The following is a 26,872-nucleotide window of genomic DNA, read 5'->3' as shown; positions in this document are numbered from 1 at the left end:
TACAAGGGAAAATACTTGGGTTCTGAGAGGCAAAGTCACTTGTCCTTTGGGGACAAGCTTGTGACCTTGGGGTCCCAAGCCTGTCTGATTCCAAGCTAAAGTTATGACATGGTTCTTCTACTTTATGCCCACTTCTGTCCAAGGCAGTGGTACCACAACCGTGCCTAACCCTAAGAAACACTTGGGGCAGGTGTCAAAATAGACTGCCTTCAAGCACCCAATTCCTCAGTGTGGGGCAGGCAAGGAATCTGTAGCTGGGAAGTGTCATGATAAGGCAGAAAGCTCTGGGGTGCAGGGGTTTAGGGGGCCCTGCTGGGTCTTCTACACCTGCCACCCAGCAACTTCTGCAGCTGCGATGCTCCATGCCTTACCCCTTCATCCCTGTGTGCTCTGCTTTCAGGCCAAACCCGTCCACCTGCCTCCCTGAAACCACAACATTGCTAGGTTTTTCACACTTCCTGAAGAACCTCATCCGCCTGCCAAGGACCTATTTCACACCCTGTTCTTTCTGCATGAAATGCTCTGCTCCCTTCCTCCACTGGGTGGAAAACAAACTCTACCAGTGGAATTGGGAGCTTTTGCAAGTGCTTTTGAAGTCTGGCTCAACTGTCTGGGAATGGCCCCCAGCCCCTTCCCCAGCTCCTGGCAGAGGGGGACACATTCGTCTCCGCCTTTCACTCTCCTGGTGTTTATCTATGAGCCAAATTTTTATAATGGTTATGAGCCCAATCTTTGTGTTTTTAATTTTTTTTAATTGTTATAGATTCGGGGGTACAGGTGCAGGTTTGTTACATGGATGTATTGTATAATGCTCAGGTTGGGCTTCTGATTATCTGCCACCTGAACAGTGAACAGTGTACCCCGTAGGTAATTTTTCAGCCATTACCCCACTCCCATCCTCCCCCTGTGGAGCCCCCAGTGTCTGTTATTTCCCTCTCTAAGGCCGTATGTGCCTGTTGTTTAGCTCCTACTTTCAAATAAGAACATGTGATACTTGATTTTCTGCTTCTGAGTTATTTCACTTAAGAGCTGGCCTCCAGCTCTATCCATGTTCTACGAAAGACATGATTTCATTCTCTCTCTCTCCTTTTTTTTTTTTTTTTTTTTTTGAAATGGAGTTTTGCTCTTGCCGCTCAGGCTACAGTGCAATGGTGCCATCTCGGTTCACTGCAATCTCTGCCTGTCGAGTTCAAACAATTCTCTTGCCTCAACCTCCCAAGTAGCTGGAATTACAGGCACCTGTCACCACACCCAGCTAATTTATGTATTTTTAGTAGAGACAGGGTTTCACCATGTTGACCAGGCTGGTCTCGAACTTCTGACCTCAATTGATCCACCTGCCTCAGCCTCCCAACGTGCTGGGATCACAGGCATGGCCACTGCGCCCAGCAGATTTTGTTGTTTTTTAGGGGCTGCATAGTTTTAAATCCAATCATCTGTTGATGAGAGCCCAACTTTTGGAGTGAAGCTGGCTGGCTTCAAATCCCAGCAGTGAGAACTTGAAAAAATGACTTAATTTATCTGGACCTTGGTTTCCTCACCTGGAAAATGGGGATAGTAATGGCCCCTAACTTGTACTTTTTGAGGATTAAATGAGTCCATAGACAGGAAGCACGTTGAATGGTTCCTGGCACACAGCAGGAGTGGGAGGCATGTCTGGTCTTGTCATCTCTTCATATGTGTGCCTGTGAGCACCCAGGGGCAGGGCCGCATCTCACTCACGTCTGTAAACCCAGTAGCCAATGTGGAGGCTGACTCACAGTACTTGCCCAGCACATGTCTAATAAAGGACTGAGGAATCAGGGACCCTGGGAAGAGGTGGCAGCTGCAGTGGGCTCTGTCTGATCCCAAGGGTGAGAAGGAGACAAAGAGAATGTCATGGCTCAGAAACCTGGAATCCCTGAAGATGACCCCAGTGAAGAGATAGATGGCCCCCATTCAATCTCCTAAAATAACCTGCCCAAGGTAGACCAGAAGACACAAACTTCCCTCTATACGGGTCTGTCCCACTCAAGCCTGCCCTTCCTCCTGAGCCCTCCACTGTTCACTCATTCTGCAGACACATGCTTTCAACACTGCCTGCAACTGTGCTGGTGCAGGGATGCAGCTGTGAGGGAAAGCAGCGCTGGCCTTTGTCCTTCTGTGACACATGCCTCAAAGGCAAGATGAGGAGAAAACCAGTAAACAGATATTCCCATATATGATGGCACCTCTGAAGCCGTCTCATGGTAGAGATTTGTGGACCCGGAGAGGCAATCAGGGTGCCCTGCTGAGGTGGTGACATTCTGGGCAACACAAGAGCAATGAGAGTGTCACTAGCTGACAGACTTCCAAAGCCCGATTTCTTAGCGCCATCCCCGATTTGTTTTCCACCACTCTTCACATTTCGTTTCTTTCTGGAGGGCAGAGGTCAAGGTTGGGTAGCCAGACAGTTGGCTCTGGGCAGACCTGTGAGTCCTATAGAGAGGCTTTCAGCACCTCGGACAGCGGCTGGGTGATTGGCCCAAAGGATCTTTCCTGTAAAGGGACCCAGCTGATCCGTGCCAGGCTGGGCTACCGTGGGGTCAGGAGCACCAATATCTGCCACCTGCTAACCTCACTCTGCCAGCTGCAGAGAGACTTTGAGCAAGTTTTCCCCCTAAGTGCCTCAGTTTCCTGATCTGTGCATTTGTGGTGACATTGACATTACTGGTCTTGAAGGGCCCTTCCAACCCAATGAATCCACTTTGGAACGGTAGATGTGATTTAATTCAATTCAGCAATTACATCTGATCCCCAGATCTTGGTGGCTTAGAGAGGGTTCAAGACAGTGATTCCTCACTGAGGAATGGATGAGATAGGGCTGGAGGAATCTGATGTTAAATATGTTCGTGTTTTGATATCCGGATTTTAAAGGGAAAACAAATCACATCTTTGGGGAACCTCCTGTGGTCACACACTCTGCTAACCTTGGGAGGTTCCCAGAAAATGGAAACCACAGAACCTGCTACCACCCTGTGAGTGGGGCCTTGGACAAATCTTTTCCCACCCATGGGCCTTGGTTTCTCCATTTGTGAAGAGAGGCTCTCAAACCCAACCCACTTCTAGTGCTTCCAGAGCTGTCTTCTTTCCACATCCATCTGTGTCTGAGATTGGATAGGGAAGGGCTTCTCTGCAGGGCGCCTGCTGGGCCTGCCGACTCCTTTGTAGCTTTCATCCATTTGCAGGCTCGGAGAGGTGAAGTTGCTGTCAGAAGCCACACAGCTTGAAAAAATTCACACAATTTGCACGCGGTGAAGGCTGAGTTTGAACCTTTGGCTGTTAGACCAAAGTACAGTCTCCCCAGCCCCCTGCCATCACCCAAAAGAGGAGAGTTTGAGCAAAAGCATTTTTCATACTGTACAGAAGCTCAGAGCAGGTAAAGCAGGTGCATCCCAAGCGCAGGAACCACTCTCTCCTCTTCCTCCACGATTTCTTCATTTGTTTAAAAAGAAAGAAAAAAGAGTCAGTTTGGGACCTGCTCTGTGCTGGGCCAGGGGCTGGAGTCTCAGGGCTCCAAGATGAAGCAGATGCTGGCCCTGCTCATAAAGATGTCTCATCCCCAGGTTCGTTGGGGAGACCCACGCTGACCTGGCTATTACAACACAAAGTGAGGAGTTCAGGGAGAGAGTTATGCAACCTGCTGAAGCACACAGGGAAAGGAGCAAAGCCTCCGTTTTTCAAATGCTGCCTGCTCTAGGAAGGATTCTACAGGGCCACGGAATGCTTCCCAGAGCAGGCAGCATTTGAAAAAATCAGGGAGTCAACAGCCGGAGAAGAGCAGGGAAGGGTGCTCGTACCCAAGGGATCAGCCTATGCAAAGCCATGGAACAGAATCATGGAACAAAGACACAGGCTGGGAACAGCCTCTCGTGGGCTGAGTACAGCCTGAGAGATGCTACTTGGCCTGCAGATTGTTGAAAATACATTTGAAACCTTAACCGTCGTCATTTAAAAGCCAGGAGGTTTTGTTCTGAGATCCAGGTTTTCAGTTTCTTTGAAAGTTCTGAAGATCCAGCTGGGCGTGGTGGCTCACACCTGTAATTCCAGGGCTTTGGGAGGCCAAGGTGGGAAGATCACCTGAGGTCAGGAGTTCAAGACCAGGCTGTGCAACATGGCGAGACCCCATCTCTACAAAAAATAAATAAATAACTAGCCAGGGATGGCGATGTGCACCTTCAGTCATAGCTACTCAGAAGGCTGAGGCGAGAGGATTGTTTAAACCTAGATGCTCGAGGCTGCAGTGAGCCATGATGACGCCACTGCGCGCCATCCTGGGTGACAGAGTAAGACCCGTCTCAAAAGAAAATAGTTTAGGAAGATCTGAGCCCACATTCTCCATGGTAACAATTGACACTGTCTCTGACTCACCTCATCCATTTACATTGTCTGCTTGGGCCCACAAGACATTTTGAGTTGAGATTCCTAATCTACAACACAGGCCCAGGAGAGAAGGGAAATGGGTGGGGGACCCTGGTGGGCTGCTGGAGCATTCCCCTCTTCACACACACACTGTAAATGACTCTGAGCCCCCAAATGCCTCCTGGGTAGCCAGAGAAAGGGAGGAGGACAGAGAGGGAACAGAGAGCCTGATTTTAACTCAGGGAAGGACAGGCATTGTGGCCTTTCCTTTTCCTTAAAAAATATGCTGTCACTTTCTTTCTGTTCTGATGATCTCTCCATGGCTCTGCTTTTCGGCCACTGTACAAGCAGCTGAAATTATGCCTAAATGCTCATTTAGAAAAACAATCGTACCTTTCCGTGCACCAAATATTTGCTTCTAGATAAAAAAAAAATAAAAATAAAAATAAAAATAAACCAAACACCTCTATCTTGGCAGCCAACACTTCCAAAGTATGCAATGGTTTCCATGACTGAGGCCAAAACAAATGTGTTTTTTGAAGCCAAATGATTCCAAAATGTTTGCAAAATGTTTCCCACTCCTTAATAAATATAGTAAAACTTGCAAAACACTAACACTAAAGAATATTAAAAGCAGAAAGAAAAAAAGTGAAAGCCAAAAAAATTACTCCCCACCCCAGCTATGGACACAACCATCTTCCTCTTTGACTCTTGTCATGAAGCCTTGTTATTAGAAAGACTCTCCTGATAATGAGAGCTGCTTTGAGGATGGAGAAGGAGCAAGGAGCTCTCCATCCCTGGGGCATGCAAGTAGGAGCTTAGCTTCACTAGGAATTCCAACCTCAATGGGCTTTCTGTGAAGAGCCTGTCTCACCCTAAAGTATGACAAGTATGTCTGAGAATCAGAGTAGGAAAATTAAATTATAGGGAACACATTTTTTTAATGCTGAAATTTGGAATCAGCAGGAAAGTAATTCAATCCAGCTCCATCAGAGCTGTGACTTCTAAAGCATCTGCTGATCTTTACAGAGCCTCGGCTCCCTCATCTGTAAAATGGGCAGACCCTACCTCTGGAGCTACACACGCTCAGGAACTGTTCATTTTCTCCATTCTCCCCTTCACTCCCGGCCCCACTCCACCACACCAGCCTTCTCCCTTAGTTTCCCACCTTCCACCTCCACCTCCACTGGTCCACAGGGGTGCATACGTTCTGGGCTCAGTCATTGCTCCGCTGGCCTTGGGATCTAACGGGGGTGACACTGGCAGAGTGTGAGCTGAGGATGGGTGCTCTGGGAGGAGGGAGATGCCTGAGTGCCAGGGGGAGGATGTCAGAGGGGGCTTCCTGGAGAGCCGAAACTCAACCTGGGTCTTGATTTGATTTGGCAGGAGGTACAAGGACATTTTAGGCCACCGCATGAGATGGGAATGGTTCTGGTGCACTAGAAAGACTTTGAAGAGACACTTGAGGGATTACAAGGGAGTGATCTTCCAAGAACTGCTAAAAACACGAAAGAGTGAGAGTGGCAGAGGGGGAGGGCCTTTCCAGCCCTTCCCCTTGTCCGGTCCACTAAGTGTGGTAGACAATGGCAGGTGCCCCCTGCTCTGTGCACAGGGAGTTTCTCAGAGTCAGCTTTGGGCACACCCATGTCCACACACACAGTTGCTGCGGTCCAACGAGGACTTGGGGACCTGGGAGACATCTGCTCTTGTTCCGCCTCTAATATCCCTCCACAACAGCTCCTGAACACATGTAAGGCAAATGGGGTGCTCAGGGAGGCCTGCCTGGGGGCAGATGACAAGGTGGGGAGACAGCTGCAGGATGACAGGATGGTGGTGGATGACGGCTGCATAAGTGTGTGGATTTGCTGAGGGGTGGGTGGTGGAAGGGAAGGATGGAGGGAAAATGGGCAGGCAGGTGGCAGGAGTGGCTTTATGTGAGGTGGGTGAATGTGCCTGCATGGGGTGCTATCATGGCTGTTGGGTGGGCCTGGGGTGGATATGGGGATGTTTTAGGTGTAGGCAGATGTGTACATGTAAAGGTGTGTTATTGGGTGGTAGGAGGATGGTTGGGTTACTGGGTGGTAGGAGGGTGACTGGAGGAGTGGTGCACCTGTTGGCAGGTGTGAGGTGCATGAGCGGGTTCTGGGTTGGAGAGGGTGTGAGCAGAGTTGTGGATACATTGGAGGCTTGATAAGTGGATGGCAGCAAATATTGGCAGATACATGACTAAGTCATAGGTGTGTTGGTGAACTGGTGGGTGACTGGGTGGCTGACAGGGGAGGAATGGGTGGAGAGCTGGCAGTGTTGGGGCATGGGTTGGTAGACAGATGGGATGATGGGCAGAAGGCCTAGTAAATGAGGGTAAGTGATGGATGTGTGGGTGGGGGGCAGTGGGTAGACAGGGTGTGGGTGGAGGAAGGTGGCTTTCAGCACTGACCGCCTTGTCTCCTGGCAGGACACCAGCCACACATGGCGGATTCCTGGCCCCGGAGCTCCGCACAGGAAGCACCAGAACTGAACCGACAGTGCTGGGTCTTGGGGCACTGGGTGTGACCAAGACCTCAACCTGGCCCCCGGACCTCAGGCCATCGCTGGCACCAGCCCCTGCTGCAAGACCACCAGAGTGGTGCCCCCAGAACCTTGGCCTGTGTGCCGTGAACTCAGTCAGCCTGCGTGGGAGATGCCAGGCCTGTCCTGCCCATCACTGCCTGGGCCCCAAGGCCTTGAAAATGGGACCAGGGCAGGCCCAAGGGAATGCACAGGGCTGCACAGGATGACTTTGGGACAGCAGCCCCGGACTCTTGCCATCACCACATAAGGAGCCCTGCTGGGCACAGCTGCGATGCCAGAAGACACATGGCCACTGGCCACTGAATGACTGGCACCCACAAGCCAGTCAGATGCCCAGAGGGGCAGAGCCCTGTGGGGGGCAGAGAGTGGCTTCCTGAAGGAGGGGGCAGTGGTGCAGGCACCGCAGCGGTGTCACACAGCAGGCACACAGCAGGGGCTCAATAAATGCTTGTTGATCTTGTTTTCTTGCGGTGTATGGAGGCCAGTTGCTCTCTGGGCTGTGGTTGCCCCGTCATTGCCCCACCCCATGACTCCTCAAGGAGGCTGAAGGTGACAGCAAAGACTGTGCAGAGGCCAGGGCCAGACACTGAAGGATGGCAGGGAGGGAGCGCAGAGCCCAGGCTGGAAACAGGCTGGCAGGGCTGCCTTGGATTCCAGAGAATCGGCAAGGCAGGGGCCAGGCAAGCAAGAGATGTGGGGTGAGCAAGAAATGGGCCCCCAAACCCAAGCCCTAAGCAGAGAGGGTGAAGAAGCCACATTTCTCTTCAGAGCTCAGTGACATCATACCACCCTGACCCTGAGGAGCCTTTACCCTGTGCCTAGCATCACCTTTACAGAAAATCCCAGGGCTTAAATGCCTGGAGAAACAGATTCCTACTATAAAGAGGAGGGAAATTAGGGTCACAGAGATGAGGTCACTTGCCTGAGATTACAGAGCTAGCAAATGGCAGAGATGGGGTTTGAATCAGGACTCCTGACTCCAAGTTCAGTCATTTCCCAAGAGGCCTTATTCCTTCCCAGAAGAATTTCTAGAGCTTTCCCCCAAGTAGAATACATTCTTCTCCTTTATCCATCCATCTAACCATCCATCCATCCACCCATCCATCCATCCTCCCATCCATCCGTCCTCCATCACTCGTCCAGCCATTATCCATTATACATCCATCCATTCATCATTCATCCATCTATTATCCACCCATTCATCATCTAATATCCATCCATCATTCATCATCCATCCATCATTCATAATTCATCTTTCCACTCATCCATCCATCATTCATCCATCCTTCCATCCATCCATCCATCATCTATCCATTCATCCATCCATTTGCCATCCATCCACTCATTCATCAGCTATCCATCATCTATCCATCCATCCATCATCCATCACTCATCCAGCCATTGTTCATTATTCATTCATCCATTTATCATTTATCCCTCCATCATCATTCATCCATCTATTACCCACCCACTCATTATCTATTATACATCCATTGTTCATCATCCATCCATCATTCATCATCCATCCATCCATCCTTCATCCATCCACCCATCCTTCCATCCATCATCTATCCATCTGTTATCTATCCATTCATCCATCCATTCATCACCCACCCACCTATTCATCAGTTATCTATCCACCATCCATCCATCCATCATTCATCCATCCATCTACCATCTATCCATTCATTGTCTATCCTTTCACCCATCCATTCATCATCCATCCACCCGTTCATTAGTTATTTATCCATTATCCATTTCTCCATCTATCCATCATCCATTCATCCCTTATTCATCCAACCATTATGTATTTCTTCATTTATCCATTATTTATCCTTCCATCCATCATCCATCATCTATCCATGCATTATCTATCCATTCATCCATCTGTCCATCATCCATCCATCCTTTATCCATCATTCATCAGCCATCATCCCTCCATCCATCCATTATCCATCATCCACTCATCCATTCATCCCTCCATCTGTCCATTATTCATCAACCATCCATCCATCCATTATCCATCTATCCATTATCCATTCCTGCATTATCCATTTATTCTTTATCCATTTCTCCATCTGTTCATCATCTATCCATCCATTATCCATACACCTATCCATCACCCATCCATTCCTTCATCTATCCATCATCCATCAATTATCCATCCATTCATCTATCCATTCATCTATCTATCCATCATCTATTGATTACTTGTCATCCTTCCTTGTATCAGACATCCATCCATTCTCCTTCCATGCATCACTCATCCTCATTACTCAGCCATCCAGCTGTGCATCCACCTATTCACTGATATAATTCACTGTGTCCCTACTATGTGCCAAGCACTGTGGTAGGCACTTGGGGTAGGATGCTGGAGCATCCAGAGAGGGCGTCTATTGTCATGAGCCTGGGTTCAGATTCCACCTTCTCCACTTGTGACCTTGGGCAAATTATTTGACCTTTCTGTGCCTGCTTCCTCATTCATTAAATCCGGATAATCATTATACCTACCTCTTCAAGCTGTTGTGCAAATTAAATGAGTTAACATATTTAAAGTGTCTAGACCAGAGCCTGGCACATGTAAACACTTTGTGGGTGTTTACTAACAGGACAACAAGGGGAAGTCAAGGCTGTGGGAGCTGTGGTCTAGGGAGGCTCCTTTGAGAAAATGATGTTTAAGCCAAGACATGAAGATTGCCTGGGCATCAGGCAGGCAAACATATAGCAGGGAAAGAAAGTACATTAGAGGACTTTAAAATAGTCCTGATGGCCGGTGTGGAGAGCAGGGAGGTCAGGAGGCAGTGGTGGGAAATTAGGCATCAGAGGGCAGTGGAACCAGGTCAGGAGGGACTAGAAACCTTGTCAGGGAGCTTAGAGTGTATCCTGGGGCAATGGGTAGTGGGCAGTGGGATGCTTTCAGCAGACTGGGATGCCCCTGGGTGTACATTTGAGGAAGATCACTGCAGTTATGGGCAGAGAATAGATGTGGGAGATGCCTCTCCCTTCCTCATCCCTGCTACACTCAAGAAAGAGAAGAAAGTGGGCTGGTTTAGGAAAGTGGCCCTGGGGAGGGGACCATGCAGGCAGATTCAGGAACCAATTAGGAGGGAATGGACTGAGGTGGGAGAAAAGGAAAGTTGGTGATGACTCTCAGGTTACAGGGTCAGCTTGGGGGACAGGGAAGATGGAGACTTCGTGGTTCAGATGTCTTGAGTCTCAGGGGCTCAGGGGACACCCAGCTGAAGGTTTGTGCTCATTCACTCACGCATTGATTCATCAAGTGAACAATTTGTTAATTCACTTTTCATTCATTCAGTAAATATTAATGACCTACTAGGTGCGGCTTAAGGCGGGGCTGGAAATGGGCCTGGGAGAGAAATTATGGTCCAGCTCTACTAAGGCCTTGAATGTCAGAACAAGGAGTTTGGGCTTTAGCCTCATGCAAGAGAGGGTCACTGCCATATATGGGGCTGGGCAGGGGCAGATCCAGCAGGGATCTAGCCCTGGCCACCAGGCATCTCGGAGCTCTTATTCTCACCCGGGGTCCTTCTGAAGTTGGCGAGTGGACCACAGAAGGTCCAGAAGATGATTTTAGTTGACATATGGGCAAAATTTTAATCTATTTTAATAGTTGTGTTTATGTCAATGTGTATTAGAAAAAAATGTACAGTGGGCACGTCAGTGTTATGATTTCACAGACGTTACTGCTTAGGATGAAACCAAAATAGGCATTTAAGTAAAAAGAAAAAAAGAGTTGGCTTAAAGAAAACTGTTAAATAAACAATTGTGCAAGTCGCATGTGGTTATGATATGTGGACAGCTCGAGCGACAGCCATTGTCATGGGGCAAGGGAGAGAGGTCGGAGGCTCCCAGGGCCACTGAGCTTCAAATCCTCTGGTCTCCTTCTAGGCACCTCCTGGGCAGGGGCTGAGAACCAGCTGTCTGTCAGTCTCATGGAGCCTGCAGCAAGAAAGCTGCTGGTTAGATAAGAGGAAGCACTTCCAGGCAGGCTGGGTGAGTAATCCCAGTGGGTTTACTTCGAGTTCATATGAGAGTTGTCTTCATGCAGGGAGTGAATGCCAGCATCTGCCTGAATCTGGAAGGTGGGAGTCACCATCCGGTTTGAAGGCAGGGGGTGCTTGGTTGAGCACCCAGAGGCCTGGATGGGAAGAAAAGACCCCTCCCCCCACCTCCACAGACAGCTTTCCCAGCTACCCCTCCCCTGCGTGGCACTGAGCAGACAGGCTCCGACCGTGGAGAGAATGGCTGCGTGTGTGTCTTTGGTCTTGACACCCATATATATCGGGGTGACCCACAGCCCAAAGTGCTTACACAACCTCGTTGTGCCCTGGGCACCTGCATCCCGTGTCTCTGCATCCACACGCCCTGGTCTCATGTGTACATGCCAACCTTACCGTGGCCCAGTCACACAGACCCATGCTCATCAGAGACTGACTTTGGCTCAAAGCACTGACCCTACCCTCACCCCCCTACATACGCATACACATTGATGGTGCTCAAGCGTGAGTCAGCACCTTGTATGTACCTAGGTGCTAACTGCGTGTCTACTGCTCATCCACACTGTGTGTTCTGTTGACCTTGTGCACACACACTCATGCGTGCTTTGCCCGCCCTGGACGAAATGCCACACGTGTGCTGATGCTGAACAAACATGCTCATGATACACGGACGGCCCTGGGCACACACCTGTGTCTGCACATGCTCCGTGCTTCTCTTGTTGCTTGTTGGCCCATGTCACCCCCTCTCCCCAGGTGCAGAGGACCCATGAGGCCACAGTCCCTTCTCTGGCCCAGGGCTGATGGGCAGACCCGGGCCTCCGTGAGTAACTGGGCTGCCTTTCCTCTTCGGCTGGTGGCTGTGACGAGCACACATCCCTGCCACCCCCGCCAAAGCCAGCCATCCCGGCCACATACCCGTCTCCCTCGGGTAATGGAAATGTCAGCTTGATTCATGGAGATTCGTCTGCGGCAGCCAGGCCTAAGGACGAGGCACGCGGCGGGAGGATCATCCCCTGGAAGAGCCACTGCGGCGAGGGTGCCAAGTCCCTGTCTGGGAGGATGTGAGGATGGAAGAAAGCCCCTGAAGCTGTGCATTTAGACAGGCCTGGGTTCAAATCTCGAGGCTACCACAGACCTGCTAGGTGCCTCATTTATCCAAGAACTAGTTATGAAGGGACTTCTGTGTACAGGAACAGAGCTGTACCCTGGAGTGGCCATGGCGAACAAGAATGACAGACACTATCTTCACCCTCATGGAGGCTAGATTATTAATAATTCTAAATAGGCCGGGTGCATTACAGCTCATGCCTGTAATCCCAGCACTTTGGGAGGCCAAGGCAGGCAGATCACTTGAGGTCAGGGGTTCGAGACCAGCCTGGCCAACATGGCGAAACTCTGTCTCTTCTAAAAATGCAAAAATGAGCCGGGTGTGGTAGCACACACCTATAATCCCAGCTACTCGGGAGGCTGAGGCAGGATAATTGCTTGAACCAAGGGGGCAGAGGTTGCAGTGAGCTGAGATCACACCACTGCCCTTTAGCCTGGGCAACAGAGCAAGACTCCATCTCTCTCTCTCTCACACACACGCGTGCACACACACACACACACACTCTTAAATAATAAAACGATCGCTTTATATAGTGAGAGGTGTTATGTAGGTGAACCAAGGAGAGATGTGATTTAGATCACAGGATGAGGGAGGGCCTCTCAGAAGGACCATTGCAGCATGGAATGAAGGGAGAAAAAGGAGGCAGGAGGCACAGGGTAGGTGGGAGGAGCCGCAGGTGCAAAGGCCCTAGGGTTGGAGGAGCACCATGAGCGCCCTGTGGCCGTGTGCAGCGCTGTATGACAGGACAGAGGGCTTGGAGCTTGGGGCGAGGACACGGGGTCTGCCGCGGTCAGAGACCGTGGGGCTTTGGGGGTTGTGGCGAGGAGTTTGACCGTCATCTTCATCTTGAAGGCCACAGGAGACACTGATTGATAGGAGGGTTTTAAAACGCAGAGGGTTTTAAAATGGGCTTTGCATTTTGGGAGGTTTCTTCTGGCTGTGTGGGGCAGGCCTGAGAGATGGGGTGCAGGACAGAGGCAGGGTGACCGGAGGGGTCTGCAGCAGGGTCCTGCTGGGAGACGGCAGTGGCTTGGGCTGCGCTGGCCCTGGGGATGGAGGGAAGTGGGCGTCTGATCAGTGGCACCCATGGGGCTTGGAGGTGAGTGACAGGGCTGAGCCAGGCTCCTCTCTGGGGCTTTGATGCTGGGCAGGCTGGGATGCTGCCGGGCAGAGGAGGCCTTGGTGGAAATCAGGAAAAGCTGGTCTCTGAGTGGATGAATTAGAAAAGGGTCCCCTCCCTGCCCCCAAACATGGCAGACATGGCCCTGGAGCCCCCAGATTGGAGGGCTGGAGTTGAGCCTTGCCCAGGAGCTGAGCTGTGGAGCACTGAGTGATTGGGCCTGCCCCAGGTCTAGCTGCCGTGGGACGGAGACAAACTCAGCCCAGCCTGGGACCATCAGTCATGAGGAAAGACCAGTCTCCTCCGTTTGGGGATTTACTGCACGGACAGACAGAAAATCGCTGTGCAGGGCCCCTGCCCTCTCCCCAGCACCGCCTGGCTCATGTCACCCTGGTAATTGCTCCTTGGGCCACATGTCATCTCAGACTGACATTGTCTGAGTTTCTGCCTTAGGGGAGGCCAGGGGCCAGGCTGATGGCCACAGGCCTGGCAGGGGAGTGGGCAGCTGCCAGGATTAGCCGGGACCCAGGGTAATGAGGGGTCCTGGGACTCCAGGGGGAGTGGGAGGGGCCTCTGCATGGGAGAAGCTCTGTGATAGGGCCAAGCTGGTGATTAGGTGCAACACGCCCAGCCGGGTGCACCCACTCTTACCCCTTCTTCCTGGCCCTCCTGGGAACTTCTAGGGCGTGTGTGTTGGGGATGGGAGCTGCAAGCAGGATGAACCCAGCGAGAGAAGGCAAAGGAGGAAGAATCCCAGGGGCCAATCAGGGGAAGGAAGGGAGTGGACAGGGAAGCGGAAAGAGTTGGCGGAGGAGGGGCAGGATGTCGGGACATTAATCTCTGCTCAGCCAATGGGCTGGCTGCTCTAAGGTCAGTGCCCTTTGTGGACCAATCTGCCAAGGCTGGGAGGGTGCCCTGGAAATTTGAGAGGCGCTGGGTGCGAGGTAGTGCCACGTTGCTCTGGGGAAGAGCCCAGACCCAGGAGTCATATCTCAGCCTCCGTCTGATGGTGGATGGAGCTGATGTGAGCACCAGTAGGCCTGAGCCCTGAGAGCTCCTCTCCATGACAGAGGTACTGCTGGTACCACTGCCGCCTGGGCGTACGGTCCCTTGCCAAGGTTGCACTGTCAGGAAGTGGTTGGTGCAGCCTAGACCGGGACCCGGGCAGCTGGCCCCAGGGCCACTGCATGTGAGTCCTCATCAGCTTGCTGGGGAGAGTGGTGCCTGCAGCCCAGGTCTCACTGCACCTCACCACTGTGTGCCTTTGGGAGAGACTGCAGTGCGTTCACTCTCAGGGTAGGGCTTAGTGTGTATTGGCTATTAGGATTTTTTTTTTTTTTTTTTTTGAGATGGAGTCTCACTCTGTTTCCCAGGCTGAAGTGCAGTGGTACGATCCCGGCTCACTGCAACCTTCACCTCCCAAGTTCAAGTGATTCTCCTGCCTCAGCCTCCTGAGTAAGTTGGGATTACAGGCGCCCACCACCATGCCTGGCTAATTTTTGTATTTTTAGTAGAGATGGAGTTTTACCATGTTGGCCACGCTGGTCTCGAATTCCTGACCTCAAGTGATCCACCCACCTCAGTCTCCCAAAGTGCTAGGATTACAGGCGTGAGCCACCATGCCTGGCCACTGTTAGGAGTTCTGTTGTCATCATCACAGCATATGGTTGTCAAAGGCTGCCCCTGTGGCGGGAGCTGTGAGTGGAGCAGTTTCCCAGAGAGGCTAGGAGACTGGAGTGCTGTCATAAATGCCCCACTGCACACGGCAATCTGGGACATGCCCACACAGTCAGGGAGGCACCCCCAGGGCACCTGGGGACGCACGCAACATATTGGATGGAGGCTGGCCACTTCTCGCTCTCCCCAGCCTCTGGCCATCAGAGGCTCAAGTCTTAGGGCCCCAGAGAGCACTGTGCATGCCTGGGAGGCTGGGGTCTTATCGCGAGGGACCCAGCCTTGCCAGCCCCATGTCTGCTGGGCCCCGCAGCACTGTCCCCATGTCCCCTCCTCTCCACATTCCTTAACCTGCTTCCATCTCAGGGGTTGCAAACTCACACGCTGGCTCTGTGTGTGTGTGTGTGTGTGTGTGACGGTCATACAAGGGAGGACTGCAGGCAAGCGTGGGACAAGAGGGGCTGGTGGGGACCAGGACCATCTGCAGAGCACTGCTTAGGCTCTGGGGCCAGCTGGGAACATGGGACCAGGTTGCCAGATCTTCCTGTCTTTCTGGAGAAGCAGGGAATCTGCATTTTAACGTGAAACCTGATAATAAAGGAAGGCAACTCATTTTTAAAAATTAAACATCATCCAGTGAGTCTGCCAAACCCAAGAGCCTGGGCCACCGGATTGTGGACTGAGAAGAGGCCAGGTGGGTCCTGGAGGCCTCGGAAAGGGACTGTCCTGGCTCCAGGAGGTGAGGCCGGGAGAGGGAACCTGGGCATCTCAGCACACATGCCTGGGCATGGGGCAGCTGCCACCTGCCTGGCTGTGGAGTCCCCCCTGGCAGGCTCTGGAGGTCCTTCCGGGTCCTTCCAGGGTGGCAGTGCCAGTGTTGGAACTTCCAGAGAGGTGGGAGGCCGCTCTTTCCCACAGCTGAACAGAGGCGGCAGGTCCCCAAGGGCTGGAGGCCTGCAGGAGCCTCCACTGGGACCCCGTGCCATACCCCTCTTGTCAGGTGCAGCGGAGGCCCATTTCCAGTCACCTACGCCAGGGAGCCAACAAGCCCTGACCCCTGACAGTGGCAGCCTAGGAGTCATTTATGTCCCTGTTTGTTGGGGCACTGTGGATCGGGGGGCATTGCACGGAATGGGAAGCCTCAGGATGTGGAGGGAAAGGAGGGCCTCTGTTTATCCACAACAGGTGAGGGCGGGGGCTGCCGCCTCCAGGACCCAGAGGTGTCACCTCACAGTCATCCTGTCTTTCTGCCCATCTGAGTGCTGAGGAGTGGGGTGGTGACAGACCAGGAAGGAGCTCCTATCTCCTTTTTCCTCCCTGGAGAGGGAAGAGGAACTGAGAGATTCCAGTCTGGGACATTCCTTGAACCCCAGGTTGGAGGTGGGGCAGAAAGGGAGGCAGGCTGAGCAAGCAGGATTGCTGAACCGACTGGGGCCTGCCTGTGGACAGGTTTTATTTAATACTTGGCTCACTCCGTGTGTGTTTGCCTGTTTGTTGAAGTTGAGCCAACATTTAAAAGTTAGATTTCACATTAAAGATAAATGAAATGCCTGGCTGTCTGGCTTCTCTTAGATCTGAGGTGTGGCTGACCCCTTCGAAGGGCCTGTGCCGCTGTGTTGACCACGGTCCTTGCAGGCCAGTGTTGACATCTCTCCCTGACATCACTTGCCTGGTTCCTGAATAACGGGACTCCAGGCCAGGGCTCTGGCTGGGGCCTGGAGAGCTCAGCGGAGCTGAGAGTCTGGGACACCCCTACCGGCCTCCCACTCTCGCAGAGGGAATGCTGGAAGATCTTGGCTGCCCTGAGGGTCTCCAGGGCTGGCCCAGAGATCCCTCCACCAAGAGGAGGGAGGGCGACTGTTCTCCAACACCAGGGTGGCTGGGCACAGCCAGGCCTCTGTCTTTGTAGGAAATCAGAGGGAACCAGGGCATGGAGCAGGCCGGCCAGAGCCCCTGCTGTTTTCCCTCTATGCTTGGGGCTGGGCCTCTCCTGGCTGGACAGAGGGGGCTCTCTCCTCCGACCCACACAGCGAAGGAAAGTGGGGCTTCTAAAGGACTCTCCTACCTGCTGCCAATGCTATTGTTAGTGCCTGAACTGCAGTGTGACCCTCCTCAGCTGAGCCCTCTTTCCCGTCGAGGGCTGCTTTATCCAGAAGCCACAAGCTGCCAACATTCACCCCTGGAGGCAGCAGGGGCGTGGGGGGTGGTGGCAGCGAGGAGGCCCAGGAATTAGGGGTCTGGGGGCCACCATTCCAGGATCCACACATGGTGAAAGGAAACCCCGGGGCCAAAAACCCAAGAGATGTCACCCCCACCTCAACTCTCCAGGGGCCCTCTGAGGATCTGTGCATTGGCTAATAGCTTCCAAAGCTGTGTGTCCCAGGAAAGTCGCACCACCTCTCTGTGTCTCAGCTCCCTTATCTGTAAAGTGAGGATAATAATAGTGCCCACCGCAAAGGGTTGTGTGACGTGGATTAAACAAGTTAGAGCCAGGCATGTAATAACCACTCTGTATGGATGGGCTACTACTGCCTGTTTCTACGGCATGACAATCTCACTGAGCAGCCAGGGTGCGATCATGACCCCATCTGCAGCTCAGTGAGGCCTTCTCTGTGTCACTCAGCTCCTGGAGGCAGCATGGACTCCCCGTCTGACCCCAAATCCGGTGACTCGGATTATATTCTTAATAACATCTTTTATTAATTTTGCAAGAGGAAAAAAATAGAAATTTATTTTAGAGTTAATGCCTGTACAGCTTTTTCTCCCCCTCCTAAATTGCACAGTACATACGATTATTATAAACATCAGCTGAGGTTCTGGGAGTGAGCTTGAGTCGTGTTAGTGCCATCTCCCTGACACATCTGACCTGTGCGCACATCTCAGTGGGGAAGGAGCAGCCGGGGCTCCCTTTAATGCAGCGGCACTGGTTTGGGTACAATAGCTGGATTGATCAGCCCCTGACGCCCCCGGCGGGAGGTGCTCGTCACATCTGGGAGTTGAGCAGAGGTGCCGGGGGCTTGGAAGCTGGAGAAATGATGGATCTTTCTCCGGGAGAAACAATTCTTATCTTCACATCAGCCCCATGCTCCAGATGAAAAGCGCATTTGCATAGCTGCTCGAGCCCAGGCTGCTAAGCTCATGAAGTATTTGCCGGGGCTCTCGGTTGCATAGGAACGTACCTCGAGTACAGTACTGTGGCGGGCTGGGCTGGGCGCCAGAAAAACAACGGATTAATATTTGGAACGAGAAATTACCCACCACTGGGAAACCAATTAGGTCCCTGATCCGAGCTTGTTACATCGATGGAAATAGATGCGTTCTGGGCTTCACTCAGCTGGGGGTGCAAGGCACATTTCCAACTCGCTGGGAAGTGGCTGAAGAGGGAGACGGGGTGGGGGCCTGGGAAAGGAGCACCTCACTGCCTGCCTCCAAGGGCACAGGGGCATAGACAGAAAGCAGCCGCATCAGTGAGCACAGCCTCGATCAGACCAGGAGGGACATGTGGCAGAGAGTGCAGGGAGGGCCTGCTCAAGGGTGGGAGGAGATGGCGAGAGCGTCCTCAGCGTCCCCCAACACCTGCATCCAGAGGGCATTGCGGTGGGTTCTTCTGGCCCTCTGGGGTCTGGAGCTGCCAGCCTGCTGGCCGCCCGCCCACCCTTCCTGGCCTGGCAGCAGCACAGAGAGGATGCCATGGCCTGCCAGAGCAGGCCCAGCTCGTGCCAAGGTGGATGGCGTGTGGCCCAGCTGACTTCCTTCCCTCTGCAGGATGCACAGCCTTGGCCAGTTTCTTATCAGGCCCAATGAGAGGAGAGAGGCCCCTATACTGGGATGAGAGAGGGTCTTGTGGACCCATGTAACCAGGAAACTACCCCAACCTCTCAGCCAGCTCCACCAGTCCCAAAATGAGACAGGGATGCAGGAGAATGGGGGTGTTGGCCGCTGAAACTCAGGTTTCTGAAGGCAGAGTCTCCTGGGCGGCCCTGCCTGCTGGAATTGTGGGGTGGGGTCTGGTCTCCCACTGTCCTGCTCAGCCATTCTCTGGGCCCTCTGAGGCTGGATGGGAGGCCTCCCCACGCTGTCATTGTCCTGCTCCGAGTCAGGGTCAGCCCAGGCCCAAGTGGTCATGGGCCCTGCTTTGCTGGGTCTCACAGCAGAGGCATGAAAGCAGGTGTCCCGGGCTCCCTGCAGCCAACCTGGAACTACAGGGGATTGCCGTGCCCTGCAGCCATAGCCATCTGTCACTCCAGTAGCATCCAGGGCTGTCCTCCCGAGTCCCCTCTCCCCAGCGGGCTCCCCTCAACATTGTGGTTCACTTCCAGCTCCTGGGACTGAGGGTGAGGGACACGGGTGCTAAGTGGGGCTGGTGACAGAGCCCAGTGCAGTGGGAGGACCAGCTCTCCCTTCTTCACCCATCAGCAGCGCCGTCGTCTCATCTCCTTCTCGCTGATGCAGGTTTTGGGACGTAAGGCTGTCATGACAGGGCACAGAGGGACCAGAGTTACTAAGTCTTAAACCCTGAAGGTGCCCCACACTCCCCAGTGAAATCCAGCAGCCTGGATTATTGCCATTCAAGGCCCTTCGAAAAGTCCCTGCTCTTGGGGTGTCTGGCATGCTGGCCTCTTCCCTCTGCCTGGAGCAGGCTTTGCCATAACACCCCCCTCAGCCTTTGCCCAGGCTGCCTGGCACACTCCTCACATCCTTTAGGATCCAGCTCAAACATCACCTCTTCCAGGAAACCCTCGCCTTGGGCATCCTCTATTGGTTTCCCACGGCCCAGTGCAAACCCCTTTAACATGGTGCTCTGCCCCTGACTGCTTCCCCACTCTGTGCCCATGACACTTGGATTCAGGAAGCTCCACTTGTTACAGGTGCCTGCAAGAAGCCGGAAGCATGTTGCTTCCCTGGTTCCAACCCCTTCAGTTCCTCCCCAGGCCTTTGGGCAGGCTCCTGGGCAGAGGAGAGGGGTCTCGGGACAGGCAGGGGTGAGGGCGGGGCTGCAAGGCCACCAGTTCCTTCTGTATTCAGACCGAGCTCCCGAGGCGTGATGCTCTGGGCAGAGAGACGCCACTGACCTGGGTCAACAACGCTCTGCTTCCGTTTCGCGTTGGTCATGATTTGGTTTTCATTCATCATCTGGACATCCTGATCCTCGGCCTGATTACTGTGGGGAGGAAGGAAACACACCATTCGATCAGGCTCCTGGCCGTGTGTCCCAGCCATCCATCCTCGTTAGGGCCAGTGGGGAGGCCATGGGGCCGGCTGGGGCCATACCTGATGGTGGTATGTTTTTCCTGGTGGCGGATGTCCCTGTCCTCGGTGAAGAGGATGGTGTGGTAGGGCACAGTGGGCTCACACGTGGGCAGGATGCCCCCCACCAGGTGGCTCACCATGGCCAGGATCCCGTTGTACACGAGCAGGTCATCCACCAGGAGCTGCAGGGACATGGGGTGGAGCTCATGGGTGCCCCTCCTCCCTCCGTTGACCTTGGGCAAAGTGCATTACTGCTCTGAGCCTTTCTCCATGAGAAGACGGGGCTGCCAGGAACAAGTGCCTGCTATGTGCTGTGTCTGCCTTGTGATTTCAGATCTTCACAACCGTTGGGAAAGACAGGAGCCATCAGCCCACATTGCAGATGAGAAAATTGAGGCCTGAGGGGCTTTAATACCATTAGCACAAGCAGCAGAGCTGGACGCAAACACAGGTCTCTGGTCTCCAGGGTCCCTGTCCTTCCCATCCCAGGGTCACTGCCCCAAACCAGTGGGATTCTAGAGGAAAAGATGAAAGAAAACCCACTTTCTATTTGTTCAGGGTGACACTGAAATCACTGCCAGGAGGTTCTGAATTCATGGTTGGGTGGTAAATTTGCCTGCATCTGAGGACCAGGCATTTGTGTTGAGGGTTGCAACAGAGAGAAGTAAATCAAACTGCGACAAATGATAATTGCCGGCGGCCTAATTACCAACGAGCATAATTATCTCAAAAAACCCAGCTAATAAGTACTTACGCCAAACTCCTTCACCCCTCGATGGGGTGTTTTCGCGTAATTCCACAGTTTGATCATTGACACGGTGGTAGGCAGATCGAAAATCACATAAACCCGGTTCACCTGTCAGAGAGCAGAACTAATTAAAACAGTCATGTTTGGGAACAGAGGCACTTGGCTGGGCTGGGGGTGAGCGGTGGTGCCCAAGGCAGCGCCTGCCACGTGGGCCAGCCTGGAGTTCCGCCCCCTTTCATCTCCTCGAAGCCCATCTTGAGTCAGGTCACGTGTGGCTGCGTTTGCAACAAACCGCTGAGCTGGCTCTTGGAGGGCCTGTGTGCTTGGGCCTGGTGGGGCCCTCATTTAAATGCCAGTGGAGAATTGGGAACATCCTTGGCCATCCCCTACGTCCCCTCAGGTCAGGCCCAAAAATAGTCTAGAGCCCGGTGAGCTAAAGGGACAGTCCCCAGCTCGGGTTGAGCACCAGCCATGGGGATCACCTTCTGACCCTGTCTGTCCTTTCCCCAAACCATCACTGAGAAGCAACGCCAAGGTGCTGCTGGGCAATGTCTAGTGCGTGTCTGTGAACCTCTGCTGGGGCAGTAAGGAGGGCTGTCTAGATCGGGGCAGAATCCAGTGGGGAAAGTGGGATGGGGCAGCCTCGAACAGCCCTCCCTCTCCCCACCCCCAACCAAGGCTCTCAGATACTAGCGGGGGGACCCTCCCTTACAAGACAGAATCAAGAAATAAGCATCCCACACTGGCTACAGGCTGCAGGCTCAGTCCTGCCCCGGGCCCCGGGCCCCAGCCTGTGACTATCCTCAGAATGTCCCAAGAGGGAGTGGGGCTGCTCGGGGAGGGCCAGCCTCCTGGCTGCTCGGGGAGGGCCAGCCTCCTGGCTGGACCGTGGAAACAATAAAGGTCAGGGCGAGGGTCCTCAAAGTCAGTTGCCTGTGAGGCTCAAGCAGATACAGATGTTGGAGTCCAGCCGCGAGAGCAACAGCTGAAGTTGCCTCACCCCAAAAGGCCTTCCAGTGTCAGACAACGGAAAATACCCGCTGGCCGCCAGTGGGTGGCCCGGGTCTCAGGGAGGACAGAGCTGTGTTGCCCCCTCTCCAATGGGGCAGGGGAAGCTGATGGACGCTCAATAGCGGGGGTCTAATTTTAGGGTGGCCTTTGGAAAACTTCCGTCATAGAATTGCTGACGCTGTACCTTCCTGCGTTTTGAGAGAAAAAGGTGCCCCCGATCCCCCACTCAGTCCCACGGCATGGATAAGGGACACATCCCTGGTCATATGACTGTCAAGAACCTGCTGTGCATCCCTACCAGGCATCTGGCCCCGGGCTGAGAGGCTGGAGGGGGGCTGACCACCCCGTCCATGGCCTGTGGCTTCTCCCCTTCCTCTCCATCACAACCAACCACGTCAGCTCACCATGAGGCCTCAGAGCTAAAAGCTAAGCAGGACTCAGTGCAAGGTTTGAGATCTGGGAAACTGAGTCAGTTGGCCGGAAAAGCTGACCAGGCCAATTTGGGGCCAGAAGGAGGGTTGGGCGGCCGTGCCGGGGTCATCTACCCGGTGACGTAGGAAGGGGCAGAAACTGTGAGTGTGCAGAGAGCTGGGTGGGGAGGAAGAGGGCACAGCGGCTGCAAAGCCAGGCAGAGCAGAGAACCAGAGAGGGCTGCCTGCAGGCACCAAGAATGACCAAGCCCTCAGGCAGCTGTGCTGGGGTTCCTGGCTTCAGATTCCCATGGGGCCCCTTTCACCCCTGGTGTCCCCTTATAAAAGAGAAAGAATTGCTGGCCTGGAAGAGCTGACCCCATCAGGCAAGGTAGCAAAGACCTAAACCTTTCTGACAGCTCCCAAGCATCTTGGCTTGAGATTAACTTGACCTGGAAGAAAGACGTGACACTGAGACCAGGGAAAGAAAGTCCCCCTGCCCGCCTGAGGGCCAGGAGCTGCGGTGGCCGCTGCTGGGAACCCACCAGGCCCGGCAGGATGGGAGCCAGCCACATGTGCCGGCCATCACTGGTGTCGTTCACTTGGTCGATGAGCTTGTCCGGGGTGCGGACGTCCCCACCCATGCCCTCCAGGGAGTTCACGCTGTCAGGGAAGGCCGCAATATCTGAGGAGGCGTCTAAGTTGCCATAACCCAAATCTGTGTGCTCGAGGGCTGCCAGCTGCCCTCAGGCTGACAGCGTGGCTCGAGGGACTCTGGGGCTGGCAGGGCTGATGCTCTGGGCAGCCGCAGCAGTGACAGCTGAATTGGACGTGTCCTGGGGAAACGAGGAGTGCCAGGCCCAAGGGGAGCAGGTGTGTGTGGAGAGGTGGACAGTTTCAAGTAGAGAGAGAAGGAAACCACCCAGAAGGCTGGCTGAAGAAGAGGTCTTGCAGGGAACTGCTGGAGCTGGGGACGTAAAACGTTGCTGCTGCTTGGGAGGGTGGAGGGCAAGCTCTGCAGAGGTTTTCTTTTGGAAGGGAATGGGGTGGTGGCCGCATTCTGCCCTGGCATGTAAGGATCGTGCCGAGCCTCTCTTCCTGGCCAGTGTGGAAGGATCCGGGGCAGCTGGACCCAGCTAATGTGATCTGCAGAACCCAGCTTCTAGCTCTGCCTTTGCCATGATGACCTATGAGAGCTTGGGCAAGTCACATGTCAACCCTGGACCTGTGTTCCCATCTGTAAAATGGCTATAAAAACCTCCAGCTCCCAGAATGGATGTGAGGATCTCAGAGTGCACCAGATGAGAGCCCTTTGGTAAAATCAATGAAACTTTATAGCTTCGAGAAGTCACTAATAATGATAAAAAAAAATCAACAATGATTTATCCCAGCTGAGGAGGGTGGTGGCACCCGGGGAAGGCAGAAAGGGATCCAACTGGAAGCCAGGGACCCCAAACAGATGCAAGGCAGGCTTTAGGGTTCGACCTGCCCTGGTATTTCCCTAACTGTGGTGGGTCAGCGATCACAGATTCAAGATCCCAGGGGGCCAGGCAGGTTACATGAAAGAGGCAGGACAGCTTAGTGCTTGGCCAAGAGCCAGTGTCTGGACACAGACTCACTGGCTGTGTGACATTAGGCAAGTTACTCAACCTCTCTGTGTCTCAGGCTCCTCATCTGTAAAATGGGGATAACAGCAGCAATCACCTCACAAGATTTTTGTGAGGGCAGATGAGGTAGCACAGAGTGAGCCCTCAGTAAATATTAGCAGCGTGTTTCCGGGCCTGGTAGATAACAATGGGAGGAGTGGGGGCTAAGGTAGACCAGAAGGATATGCTTGGGGAGAAATGGCAACGGGTAACCAGGTCCAGTCATTGTCACTACGCATAATCAAGGGCCTATGTTGCCAATTTCTCAGGGGAAACTGGAGATCAGGGTTTTCATGTGAGACCTCCTGATTTCTAAAAATATTAGCAACTCATTTCAAAATGCACTGGGCTAACAGTTTGCAAATTCTGGTGTGGGCATACCATGGGCAGAGGGTTCCAAGCTTAAGAAATTCAGGACACACTGAGTTGAACACAGTGCAATAGGCTTCTCCCTGCAGACCTTGTCAGAGCCTTTGGAACTCCAAAATATCTGTGGTTCTCCAAGAACAGAAGGCTATAGTTGGCAGCCTCTCTTAATTCATTGGACCACAGGACTCTTTGGCTTGTAGAATTCCTGCTCCTGATGTCTTAGCAGGCAGGGCTGGGAGCTGCTCTCTGCTGCACATCCCTAAGGGTCAGCATCTGACTATAAGCAAAGCCCCCTGGGCTCTGGTTCCTAGAGGGCCATTTCCCTCTGCACGCGAGGCTTCTGCCCCGTTTCCGACCCCCCCATGCTCCCTTCAATCTGGGTGGAGCCCGCTCCTGTCCTAGAAAGGATACTGTTTTCCGACAAGGGGATTTTTTCTCCCCGCTCATCATACAGCTCCAGGCCAGTGAGGCCGATGTAATACGGGTCGCCCCAGCTGGTGAGAAGCTGAAACTGGAAAATGACTGGGACACTTTATTAAGGAAAAGAAGGCTGATTTTTTTTTTTTTTTTTTTGCAGAATACAGTAAAACAATGGTAAACTAAGAGAAATTATTTTGGGTTTATATTGATGAATGAGAGAAAAATATTTTTCTCTTATTGAGACTAGAGCCTCTCAAAATACAGGTGGCATCACATTTTCTTAAACTGCATGTGTGTGCATGTGAGTGTGTGTGTGTGCGCGTGCGTATGCATGCGTGTGAGCGCATGTGCGTGTATTACGAATGCAAAGCCTTCCTCTAGGCCCCAGGAGACAGGACGGGAGGAGAGGGTGCTCTCCAGGGAGCAGGCGGGATGGGGGAACATCTGTGCTACAAACTCATTGTATGGTACTGAACGAAACGCTCTAGTTTCTCTGGCTGTGAAATGACAAGAACAGAGTACCTGCTCCCTCCTCCGTCCCTTTCAAGTAGACAGGAGGCTAAGAAGGGGACACATAAACCTCATAGCACCAGGGACCATGGTCCGGGGCAGGGAGACCACCATTGCTGCTGAAGTCCCACGTGCAGAGCTGGGCATCAAGCCCTTCCTTAGTTCAGCCCCGTGCCCTGCTCACTCCCCGCATTCCCAGGAGCAGGCCGGGTGGGAGGCCTGAAAAGGGGCTGGGTGACTCCCAGGTGATGACCTAGCTGGAGACAGTGCTTCCAGAACTGGCCGGCTAGAGAGTGGGCCTGAGAACCAGGCTGCCTGGGTTCACCTTCCCCAGGTCCTACCCTTTCTCACCTGTGTAGCCTTGGGCAAATTACTGAGCCTCTCTGTGCCTCAGTTTTCCTAGCTGTGAAATGGGGATGATAGTAGTACCAGAGTGCTGGGCTCTGCTGCCTGGGCTAAAGTACACTGGTGCAATCAGAGCTCACTGTAGCCTCAAACTCCTGGGCTCAAGGGTTCCTCCCACCTCAGCCTCCAAGTAGCTTGGACTATGGGCATGTGCCACCAGCTAATTTATTTTATTTTATTTTTTTAAGATATGGGGTCTCACTATGTTGCCCAGGCTAGTCTCAAACTCCTGGCCTCAAGCAATCCAACCTCCTTGGTCTCCTAAAGCGTTGGGATTATGGGTGTGAGCCATTGTGCCTGGATTGCCAAGCTATTTCTATCTTCACCTCCTCCCTGGCTGGTTCCAGGACACTCCCCTCCCCACTCTAGCCACTGGGGTCGGTATCAGCTTCTCTAGCCCCTCCCAGCTGGAGTCCTGGGTGCTGCTCTCTCCAGCCTCAGCTGCCAGGAGTGGGATCTGGAACTAGCCTGGCTGCCCCAGTCCCAGCAGTTCCCAGTGGCCCTGAGGATGTAGGAGGCCTCCCATCCGCTGCCTTGGTTTCCCTGCATGGAGTTCCAGCTGCCTCAAATGTGGCCACCTGAAACCCCGACTGGGCAGCTGTGGCCCAGGCACTGCCTCGGGGCCCAGAATGTGCTGGTGGGGCGGGAGGAGAAGGATACAGCCACAGGGCATCAGTGGCGCCTCGTAGTCCATGCTCGCACACTCCAGGCTTTTCATGTCCAGCCTGAAAAAGGATAAAAAACAGCACCATGAAGCAGCTCACGACGGCCCAGAATCACCAGAAATAACAGGCTTTGAAGAAACGTGGCAGTTTAGTGTTCCCTAGGACGCAGCAGGGAAAAGACAGATGAGGGCCCTGCTCGCGTGGAGTTCCCGCTCTAGATGACAGTCATTGCCAATGCCGGCAGGACACTGTGCCAGGGAGGCACAGGGCTCAGGGCTTTCCTGAAATGGACTCTTTTATTCCTCAACACAACCCTAGGAGGTGAGTATTTTTAGATGCTTGGGATGTGGATAAGGAAACCAGAACACAGAGAAGTGAGGTCACTTGCTCAAGGCCATGCAGCTGGTAGTGGCAGAACCAGGATGGGACTCGAGGTTGTCTGGTACCACTGCCCCCTTTCTTAACCAACCCCCTCTGTGTCTTTAAACACAAGGAGGGTCCACGCTGTGCTGAGAGCCAGGACAGGGTGACAAGGCAGAGGGCCTGAGTGGGGCAGGCTGCCTCAG

At 53.4% G+C, this 26,872-nt stretch overlaps 2 protein-coding genes across 2 annotated transcripts in view; one reads left to right on the top strand and one right to left on the bottom strand.

The window, feature by feature from the left end:
* The window catches only part of GSG1L (GSG1-like), a 95,968-nt gene extending 88,556 nt beyond the window's left edge, over positions 1–7,412 (top strand). The window contains exon 6 of the mRNA XM_011933462.1: positions 6,836–7,412. Coding sequence (XP_011788852.1) covers positions 6,836–6,933 — 98 coding nt within the window. The 3' untranslated portion in view covers positions 6,934–7,412. The remainder of the gene's footprint in view (positions 1–6,835) is intronic.
* A 10,135-nt stretch (positions 7,413–17,547) lies between these two features.
* Positions 17,548–26,872, bottom strand: part of KIAA0556 (KIAA0556 ortholog) — a 241,683-nt gene continuing 232,358 nt past the window's right edge. Inside the window, exons 22-28 of the mRNA XM_011933461.1 lie at positions 26,302–26,366; positions 24,718–24,828; positions 22,837–22,976; positions 20,877–20,978; positions 20,144–20,304; positions 19,945–20,033; positions 17,548–19,340 (exon numbers count right to left, since the gene is read on the bottom strand). Coding sequence (XP_011788851.1) covers positions 19,285–19,340; positions 19,945–20,033; positions 20,144–20,304; positions 20,877–20,978; positions 22,837–22,976; positions 24,718–24,828; positions 26,302–26,366 — 724 coding nt within the window. The 3' untranslated portion in view covers positions 17,548–19,284. The remainder of the gene's footprint in view (positions 19,341–19,944; positions 20,034–20,143; positions 20,305–20,876; positions 20,979–22,836; positions 22,977–24,717; positions 24,829–26,301; positions 26,367–26,872) is intronic.

The sequence above is a fragment of the Colobus angolensis genome, unplaced genomic scaffold (genome assembly GCF_000951035.1).
Source record: "Colobus angolensis palliatus isolate OR3802 unplaced genomic scaffold, Cang.pa_1.0 Scaffold128, whole genome shotgun sequence".
NCBI lineage: Eukaryota > Metazoa > Chordata > Mammalia > Primates > Cercopithecidae > Colobus > Colobus angolensis.
This window is presented reverse-complemented; position numbering and strand designations above follow the sequence as displayed.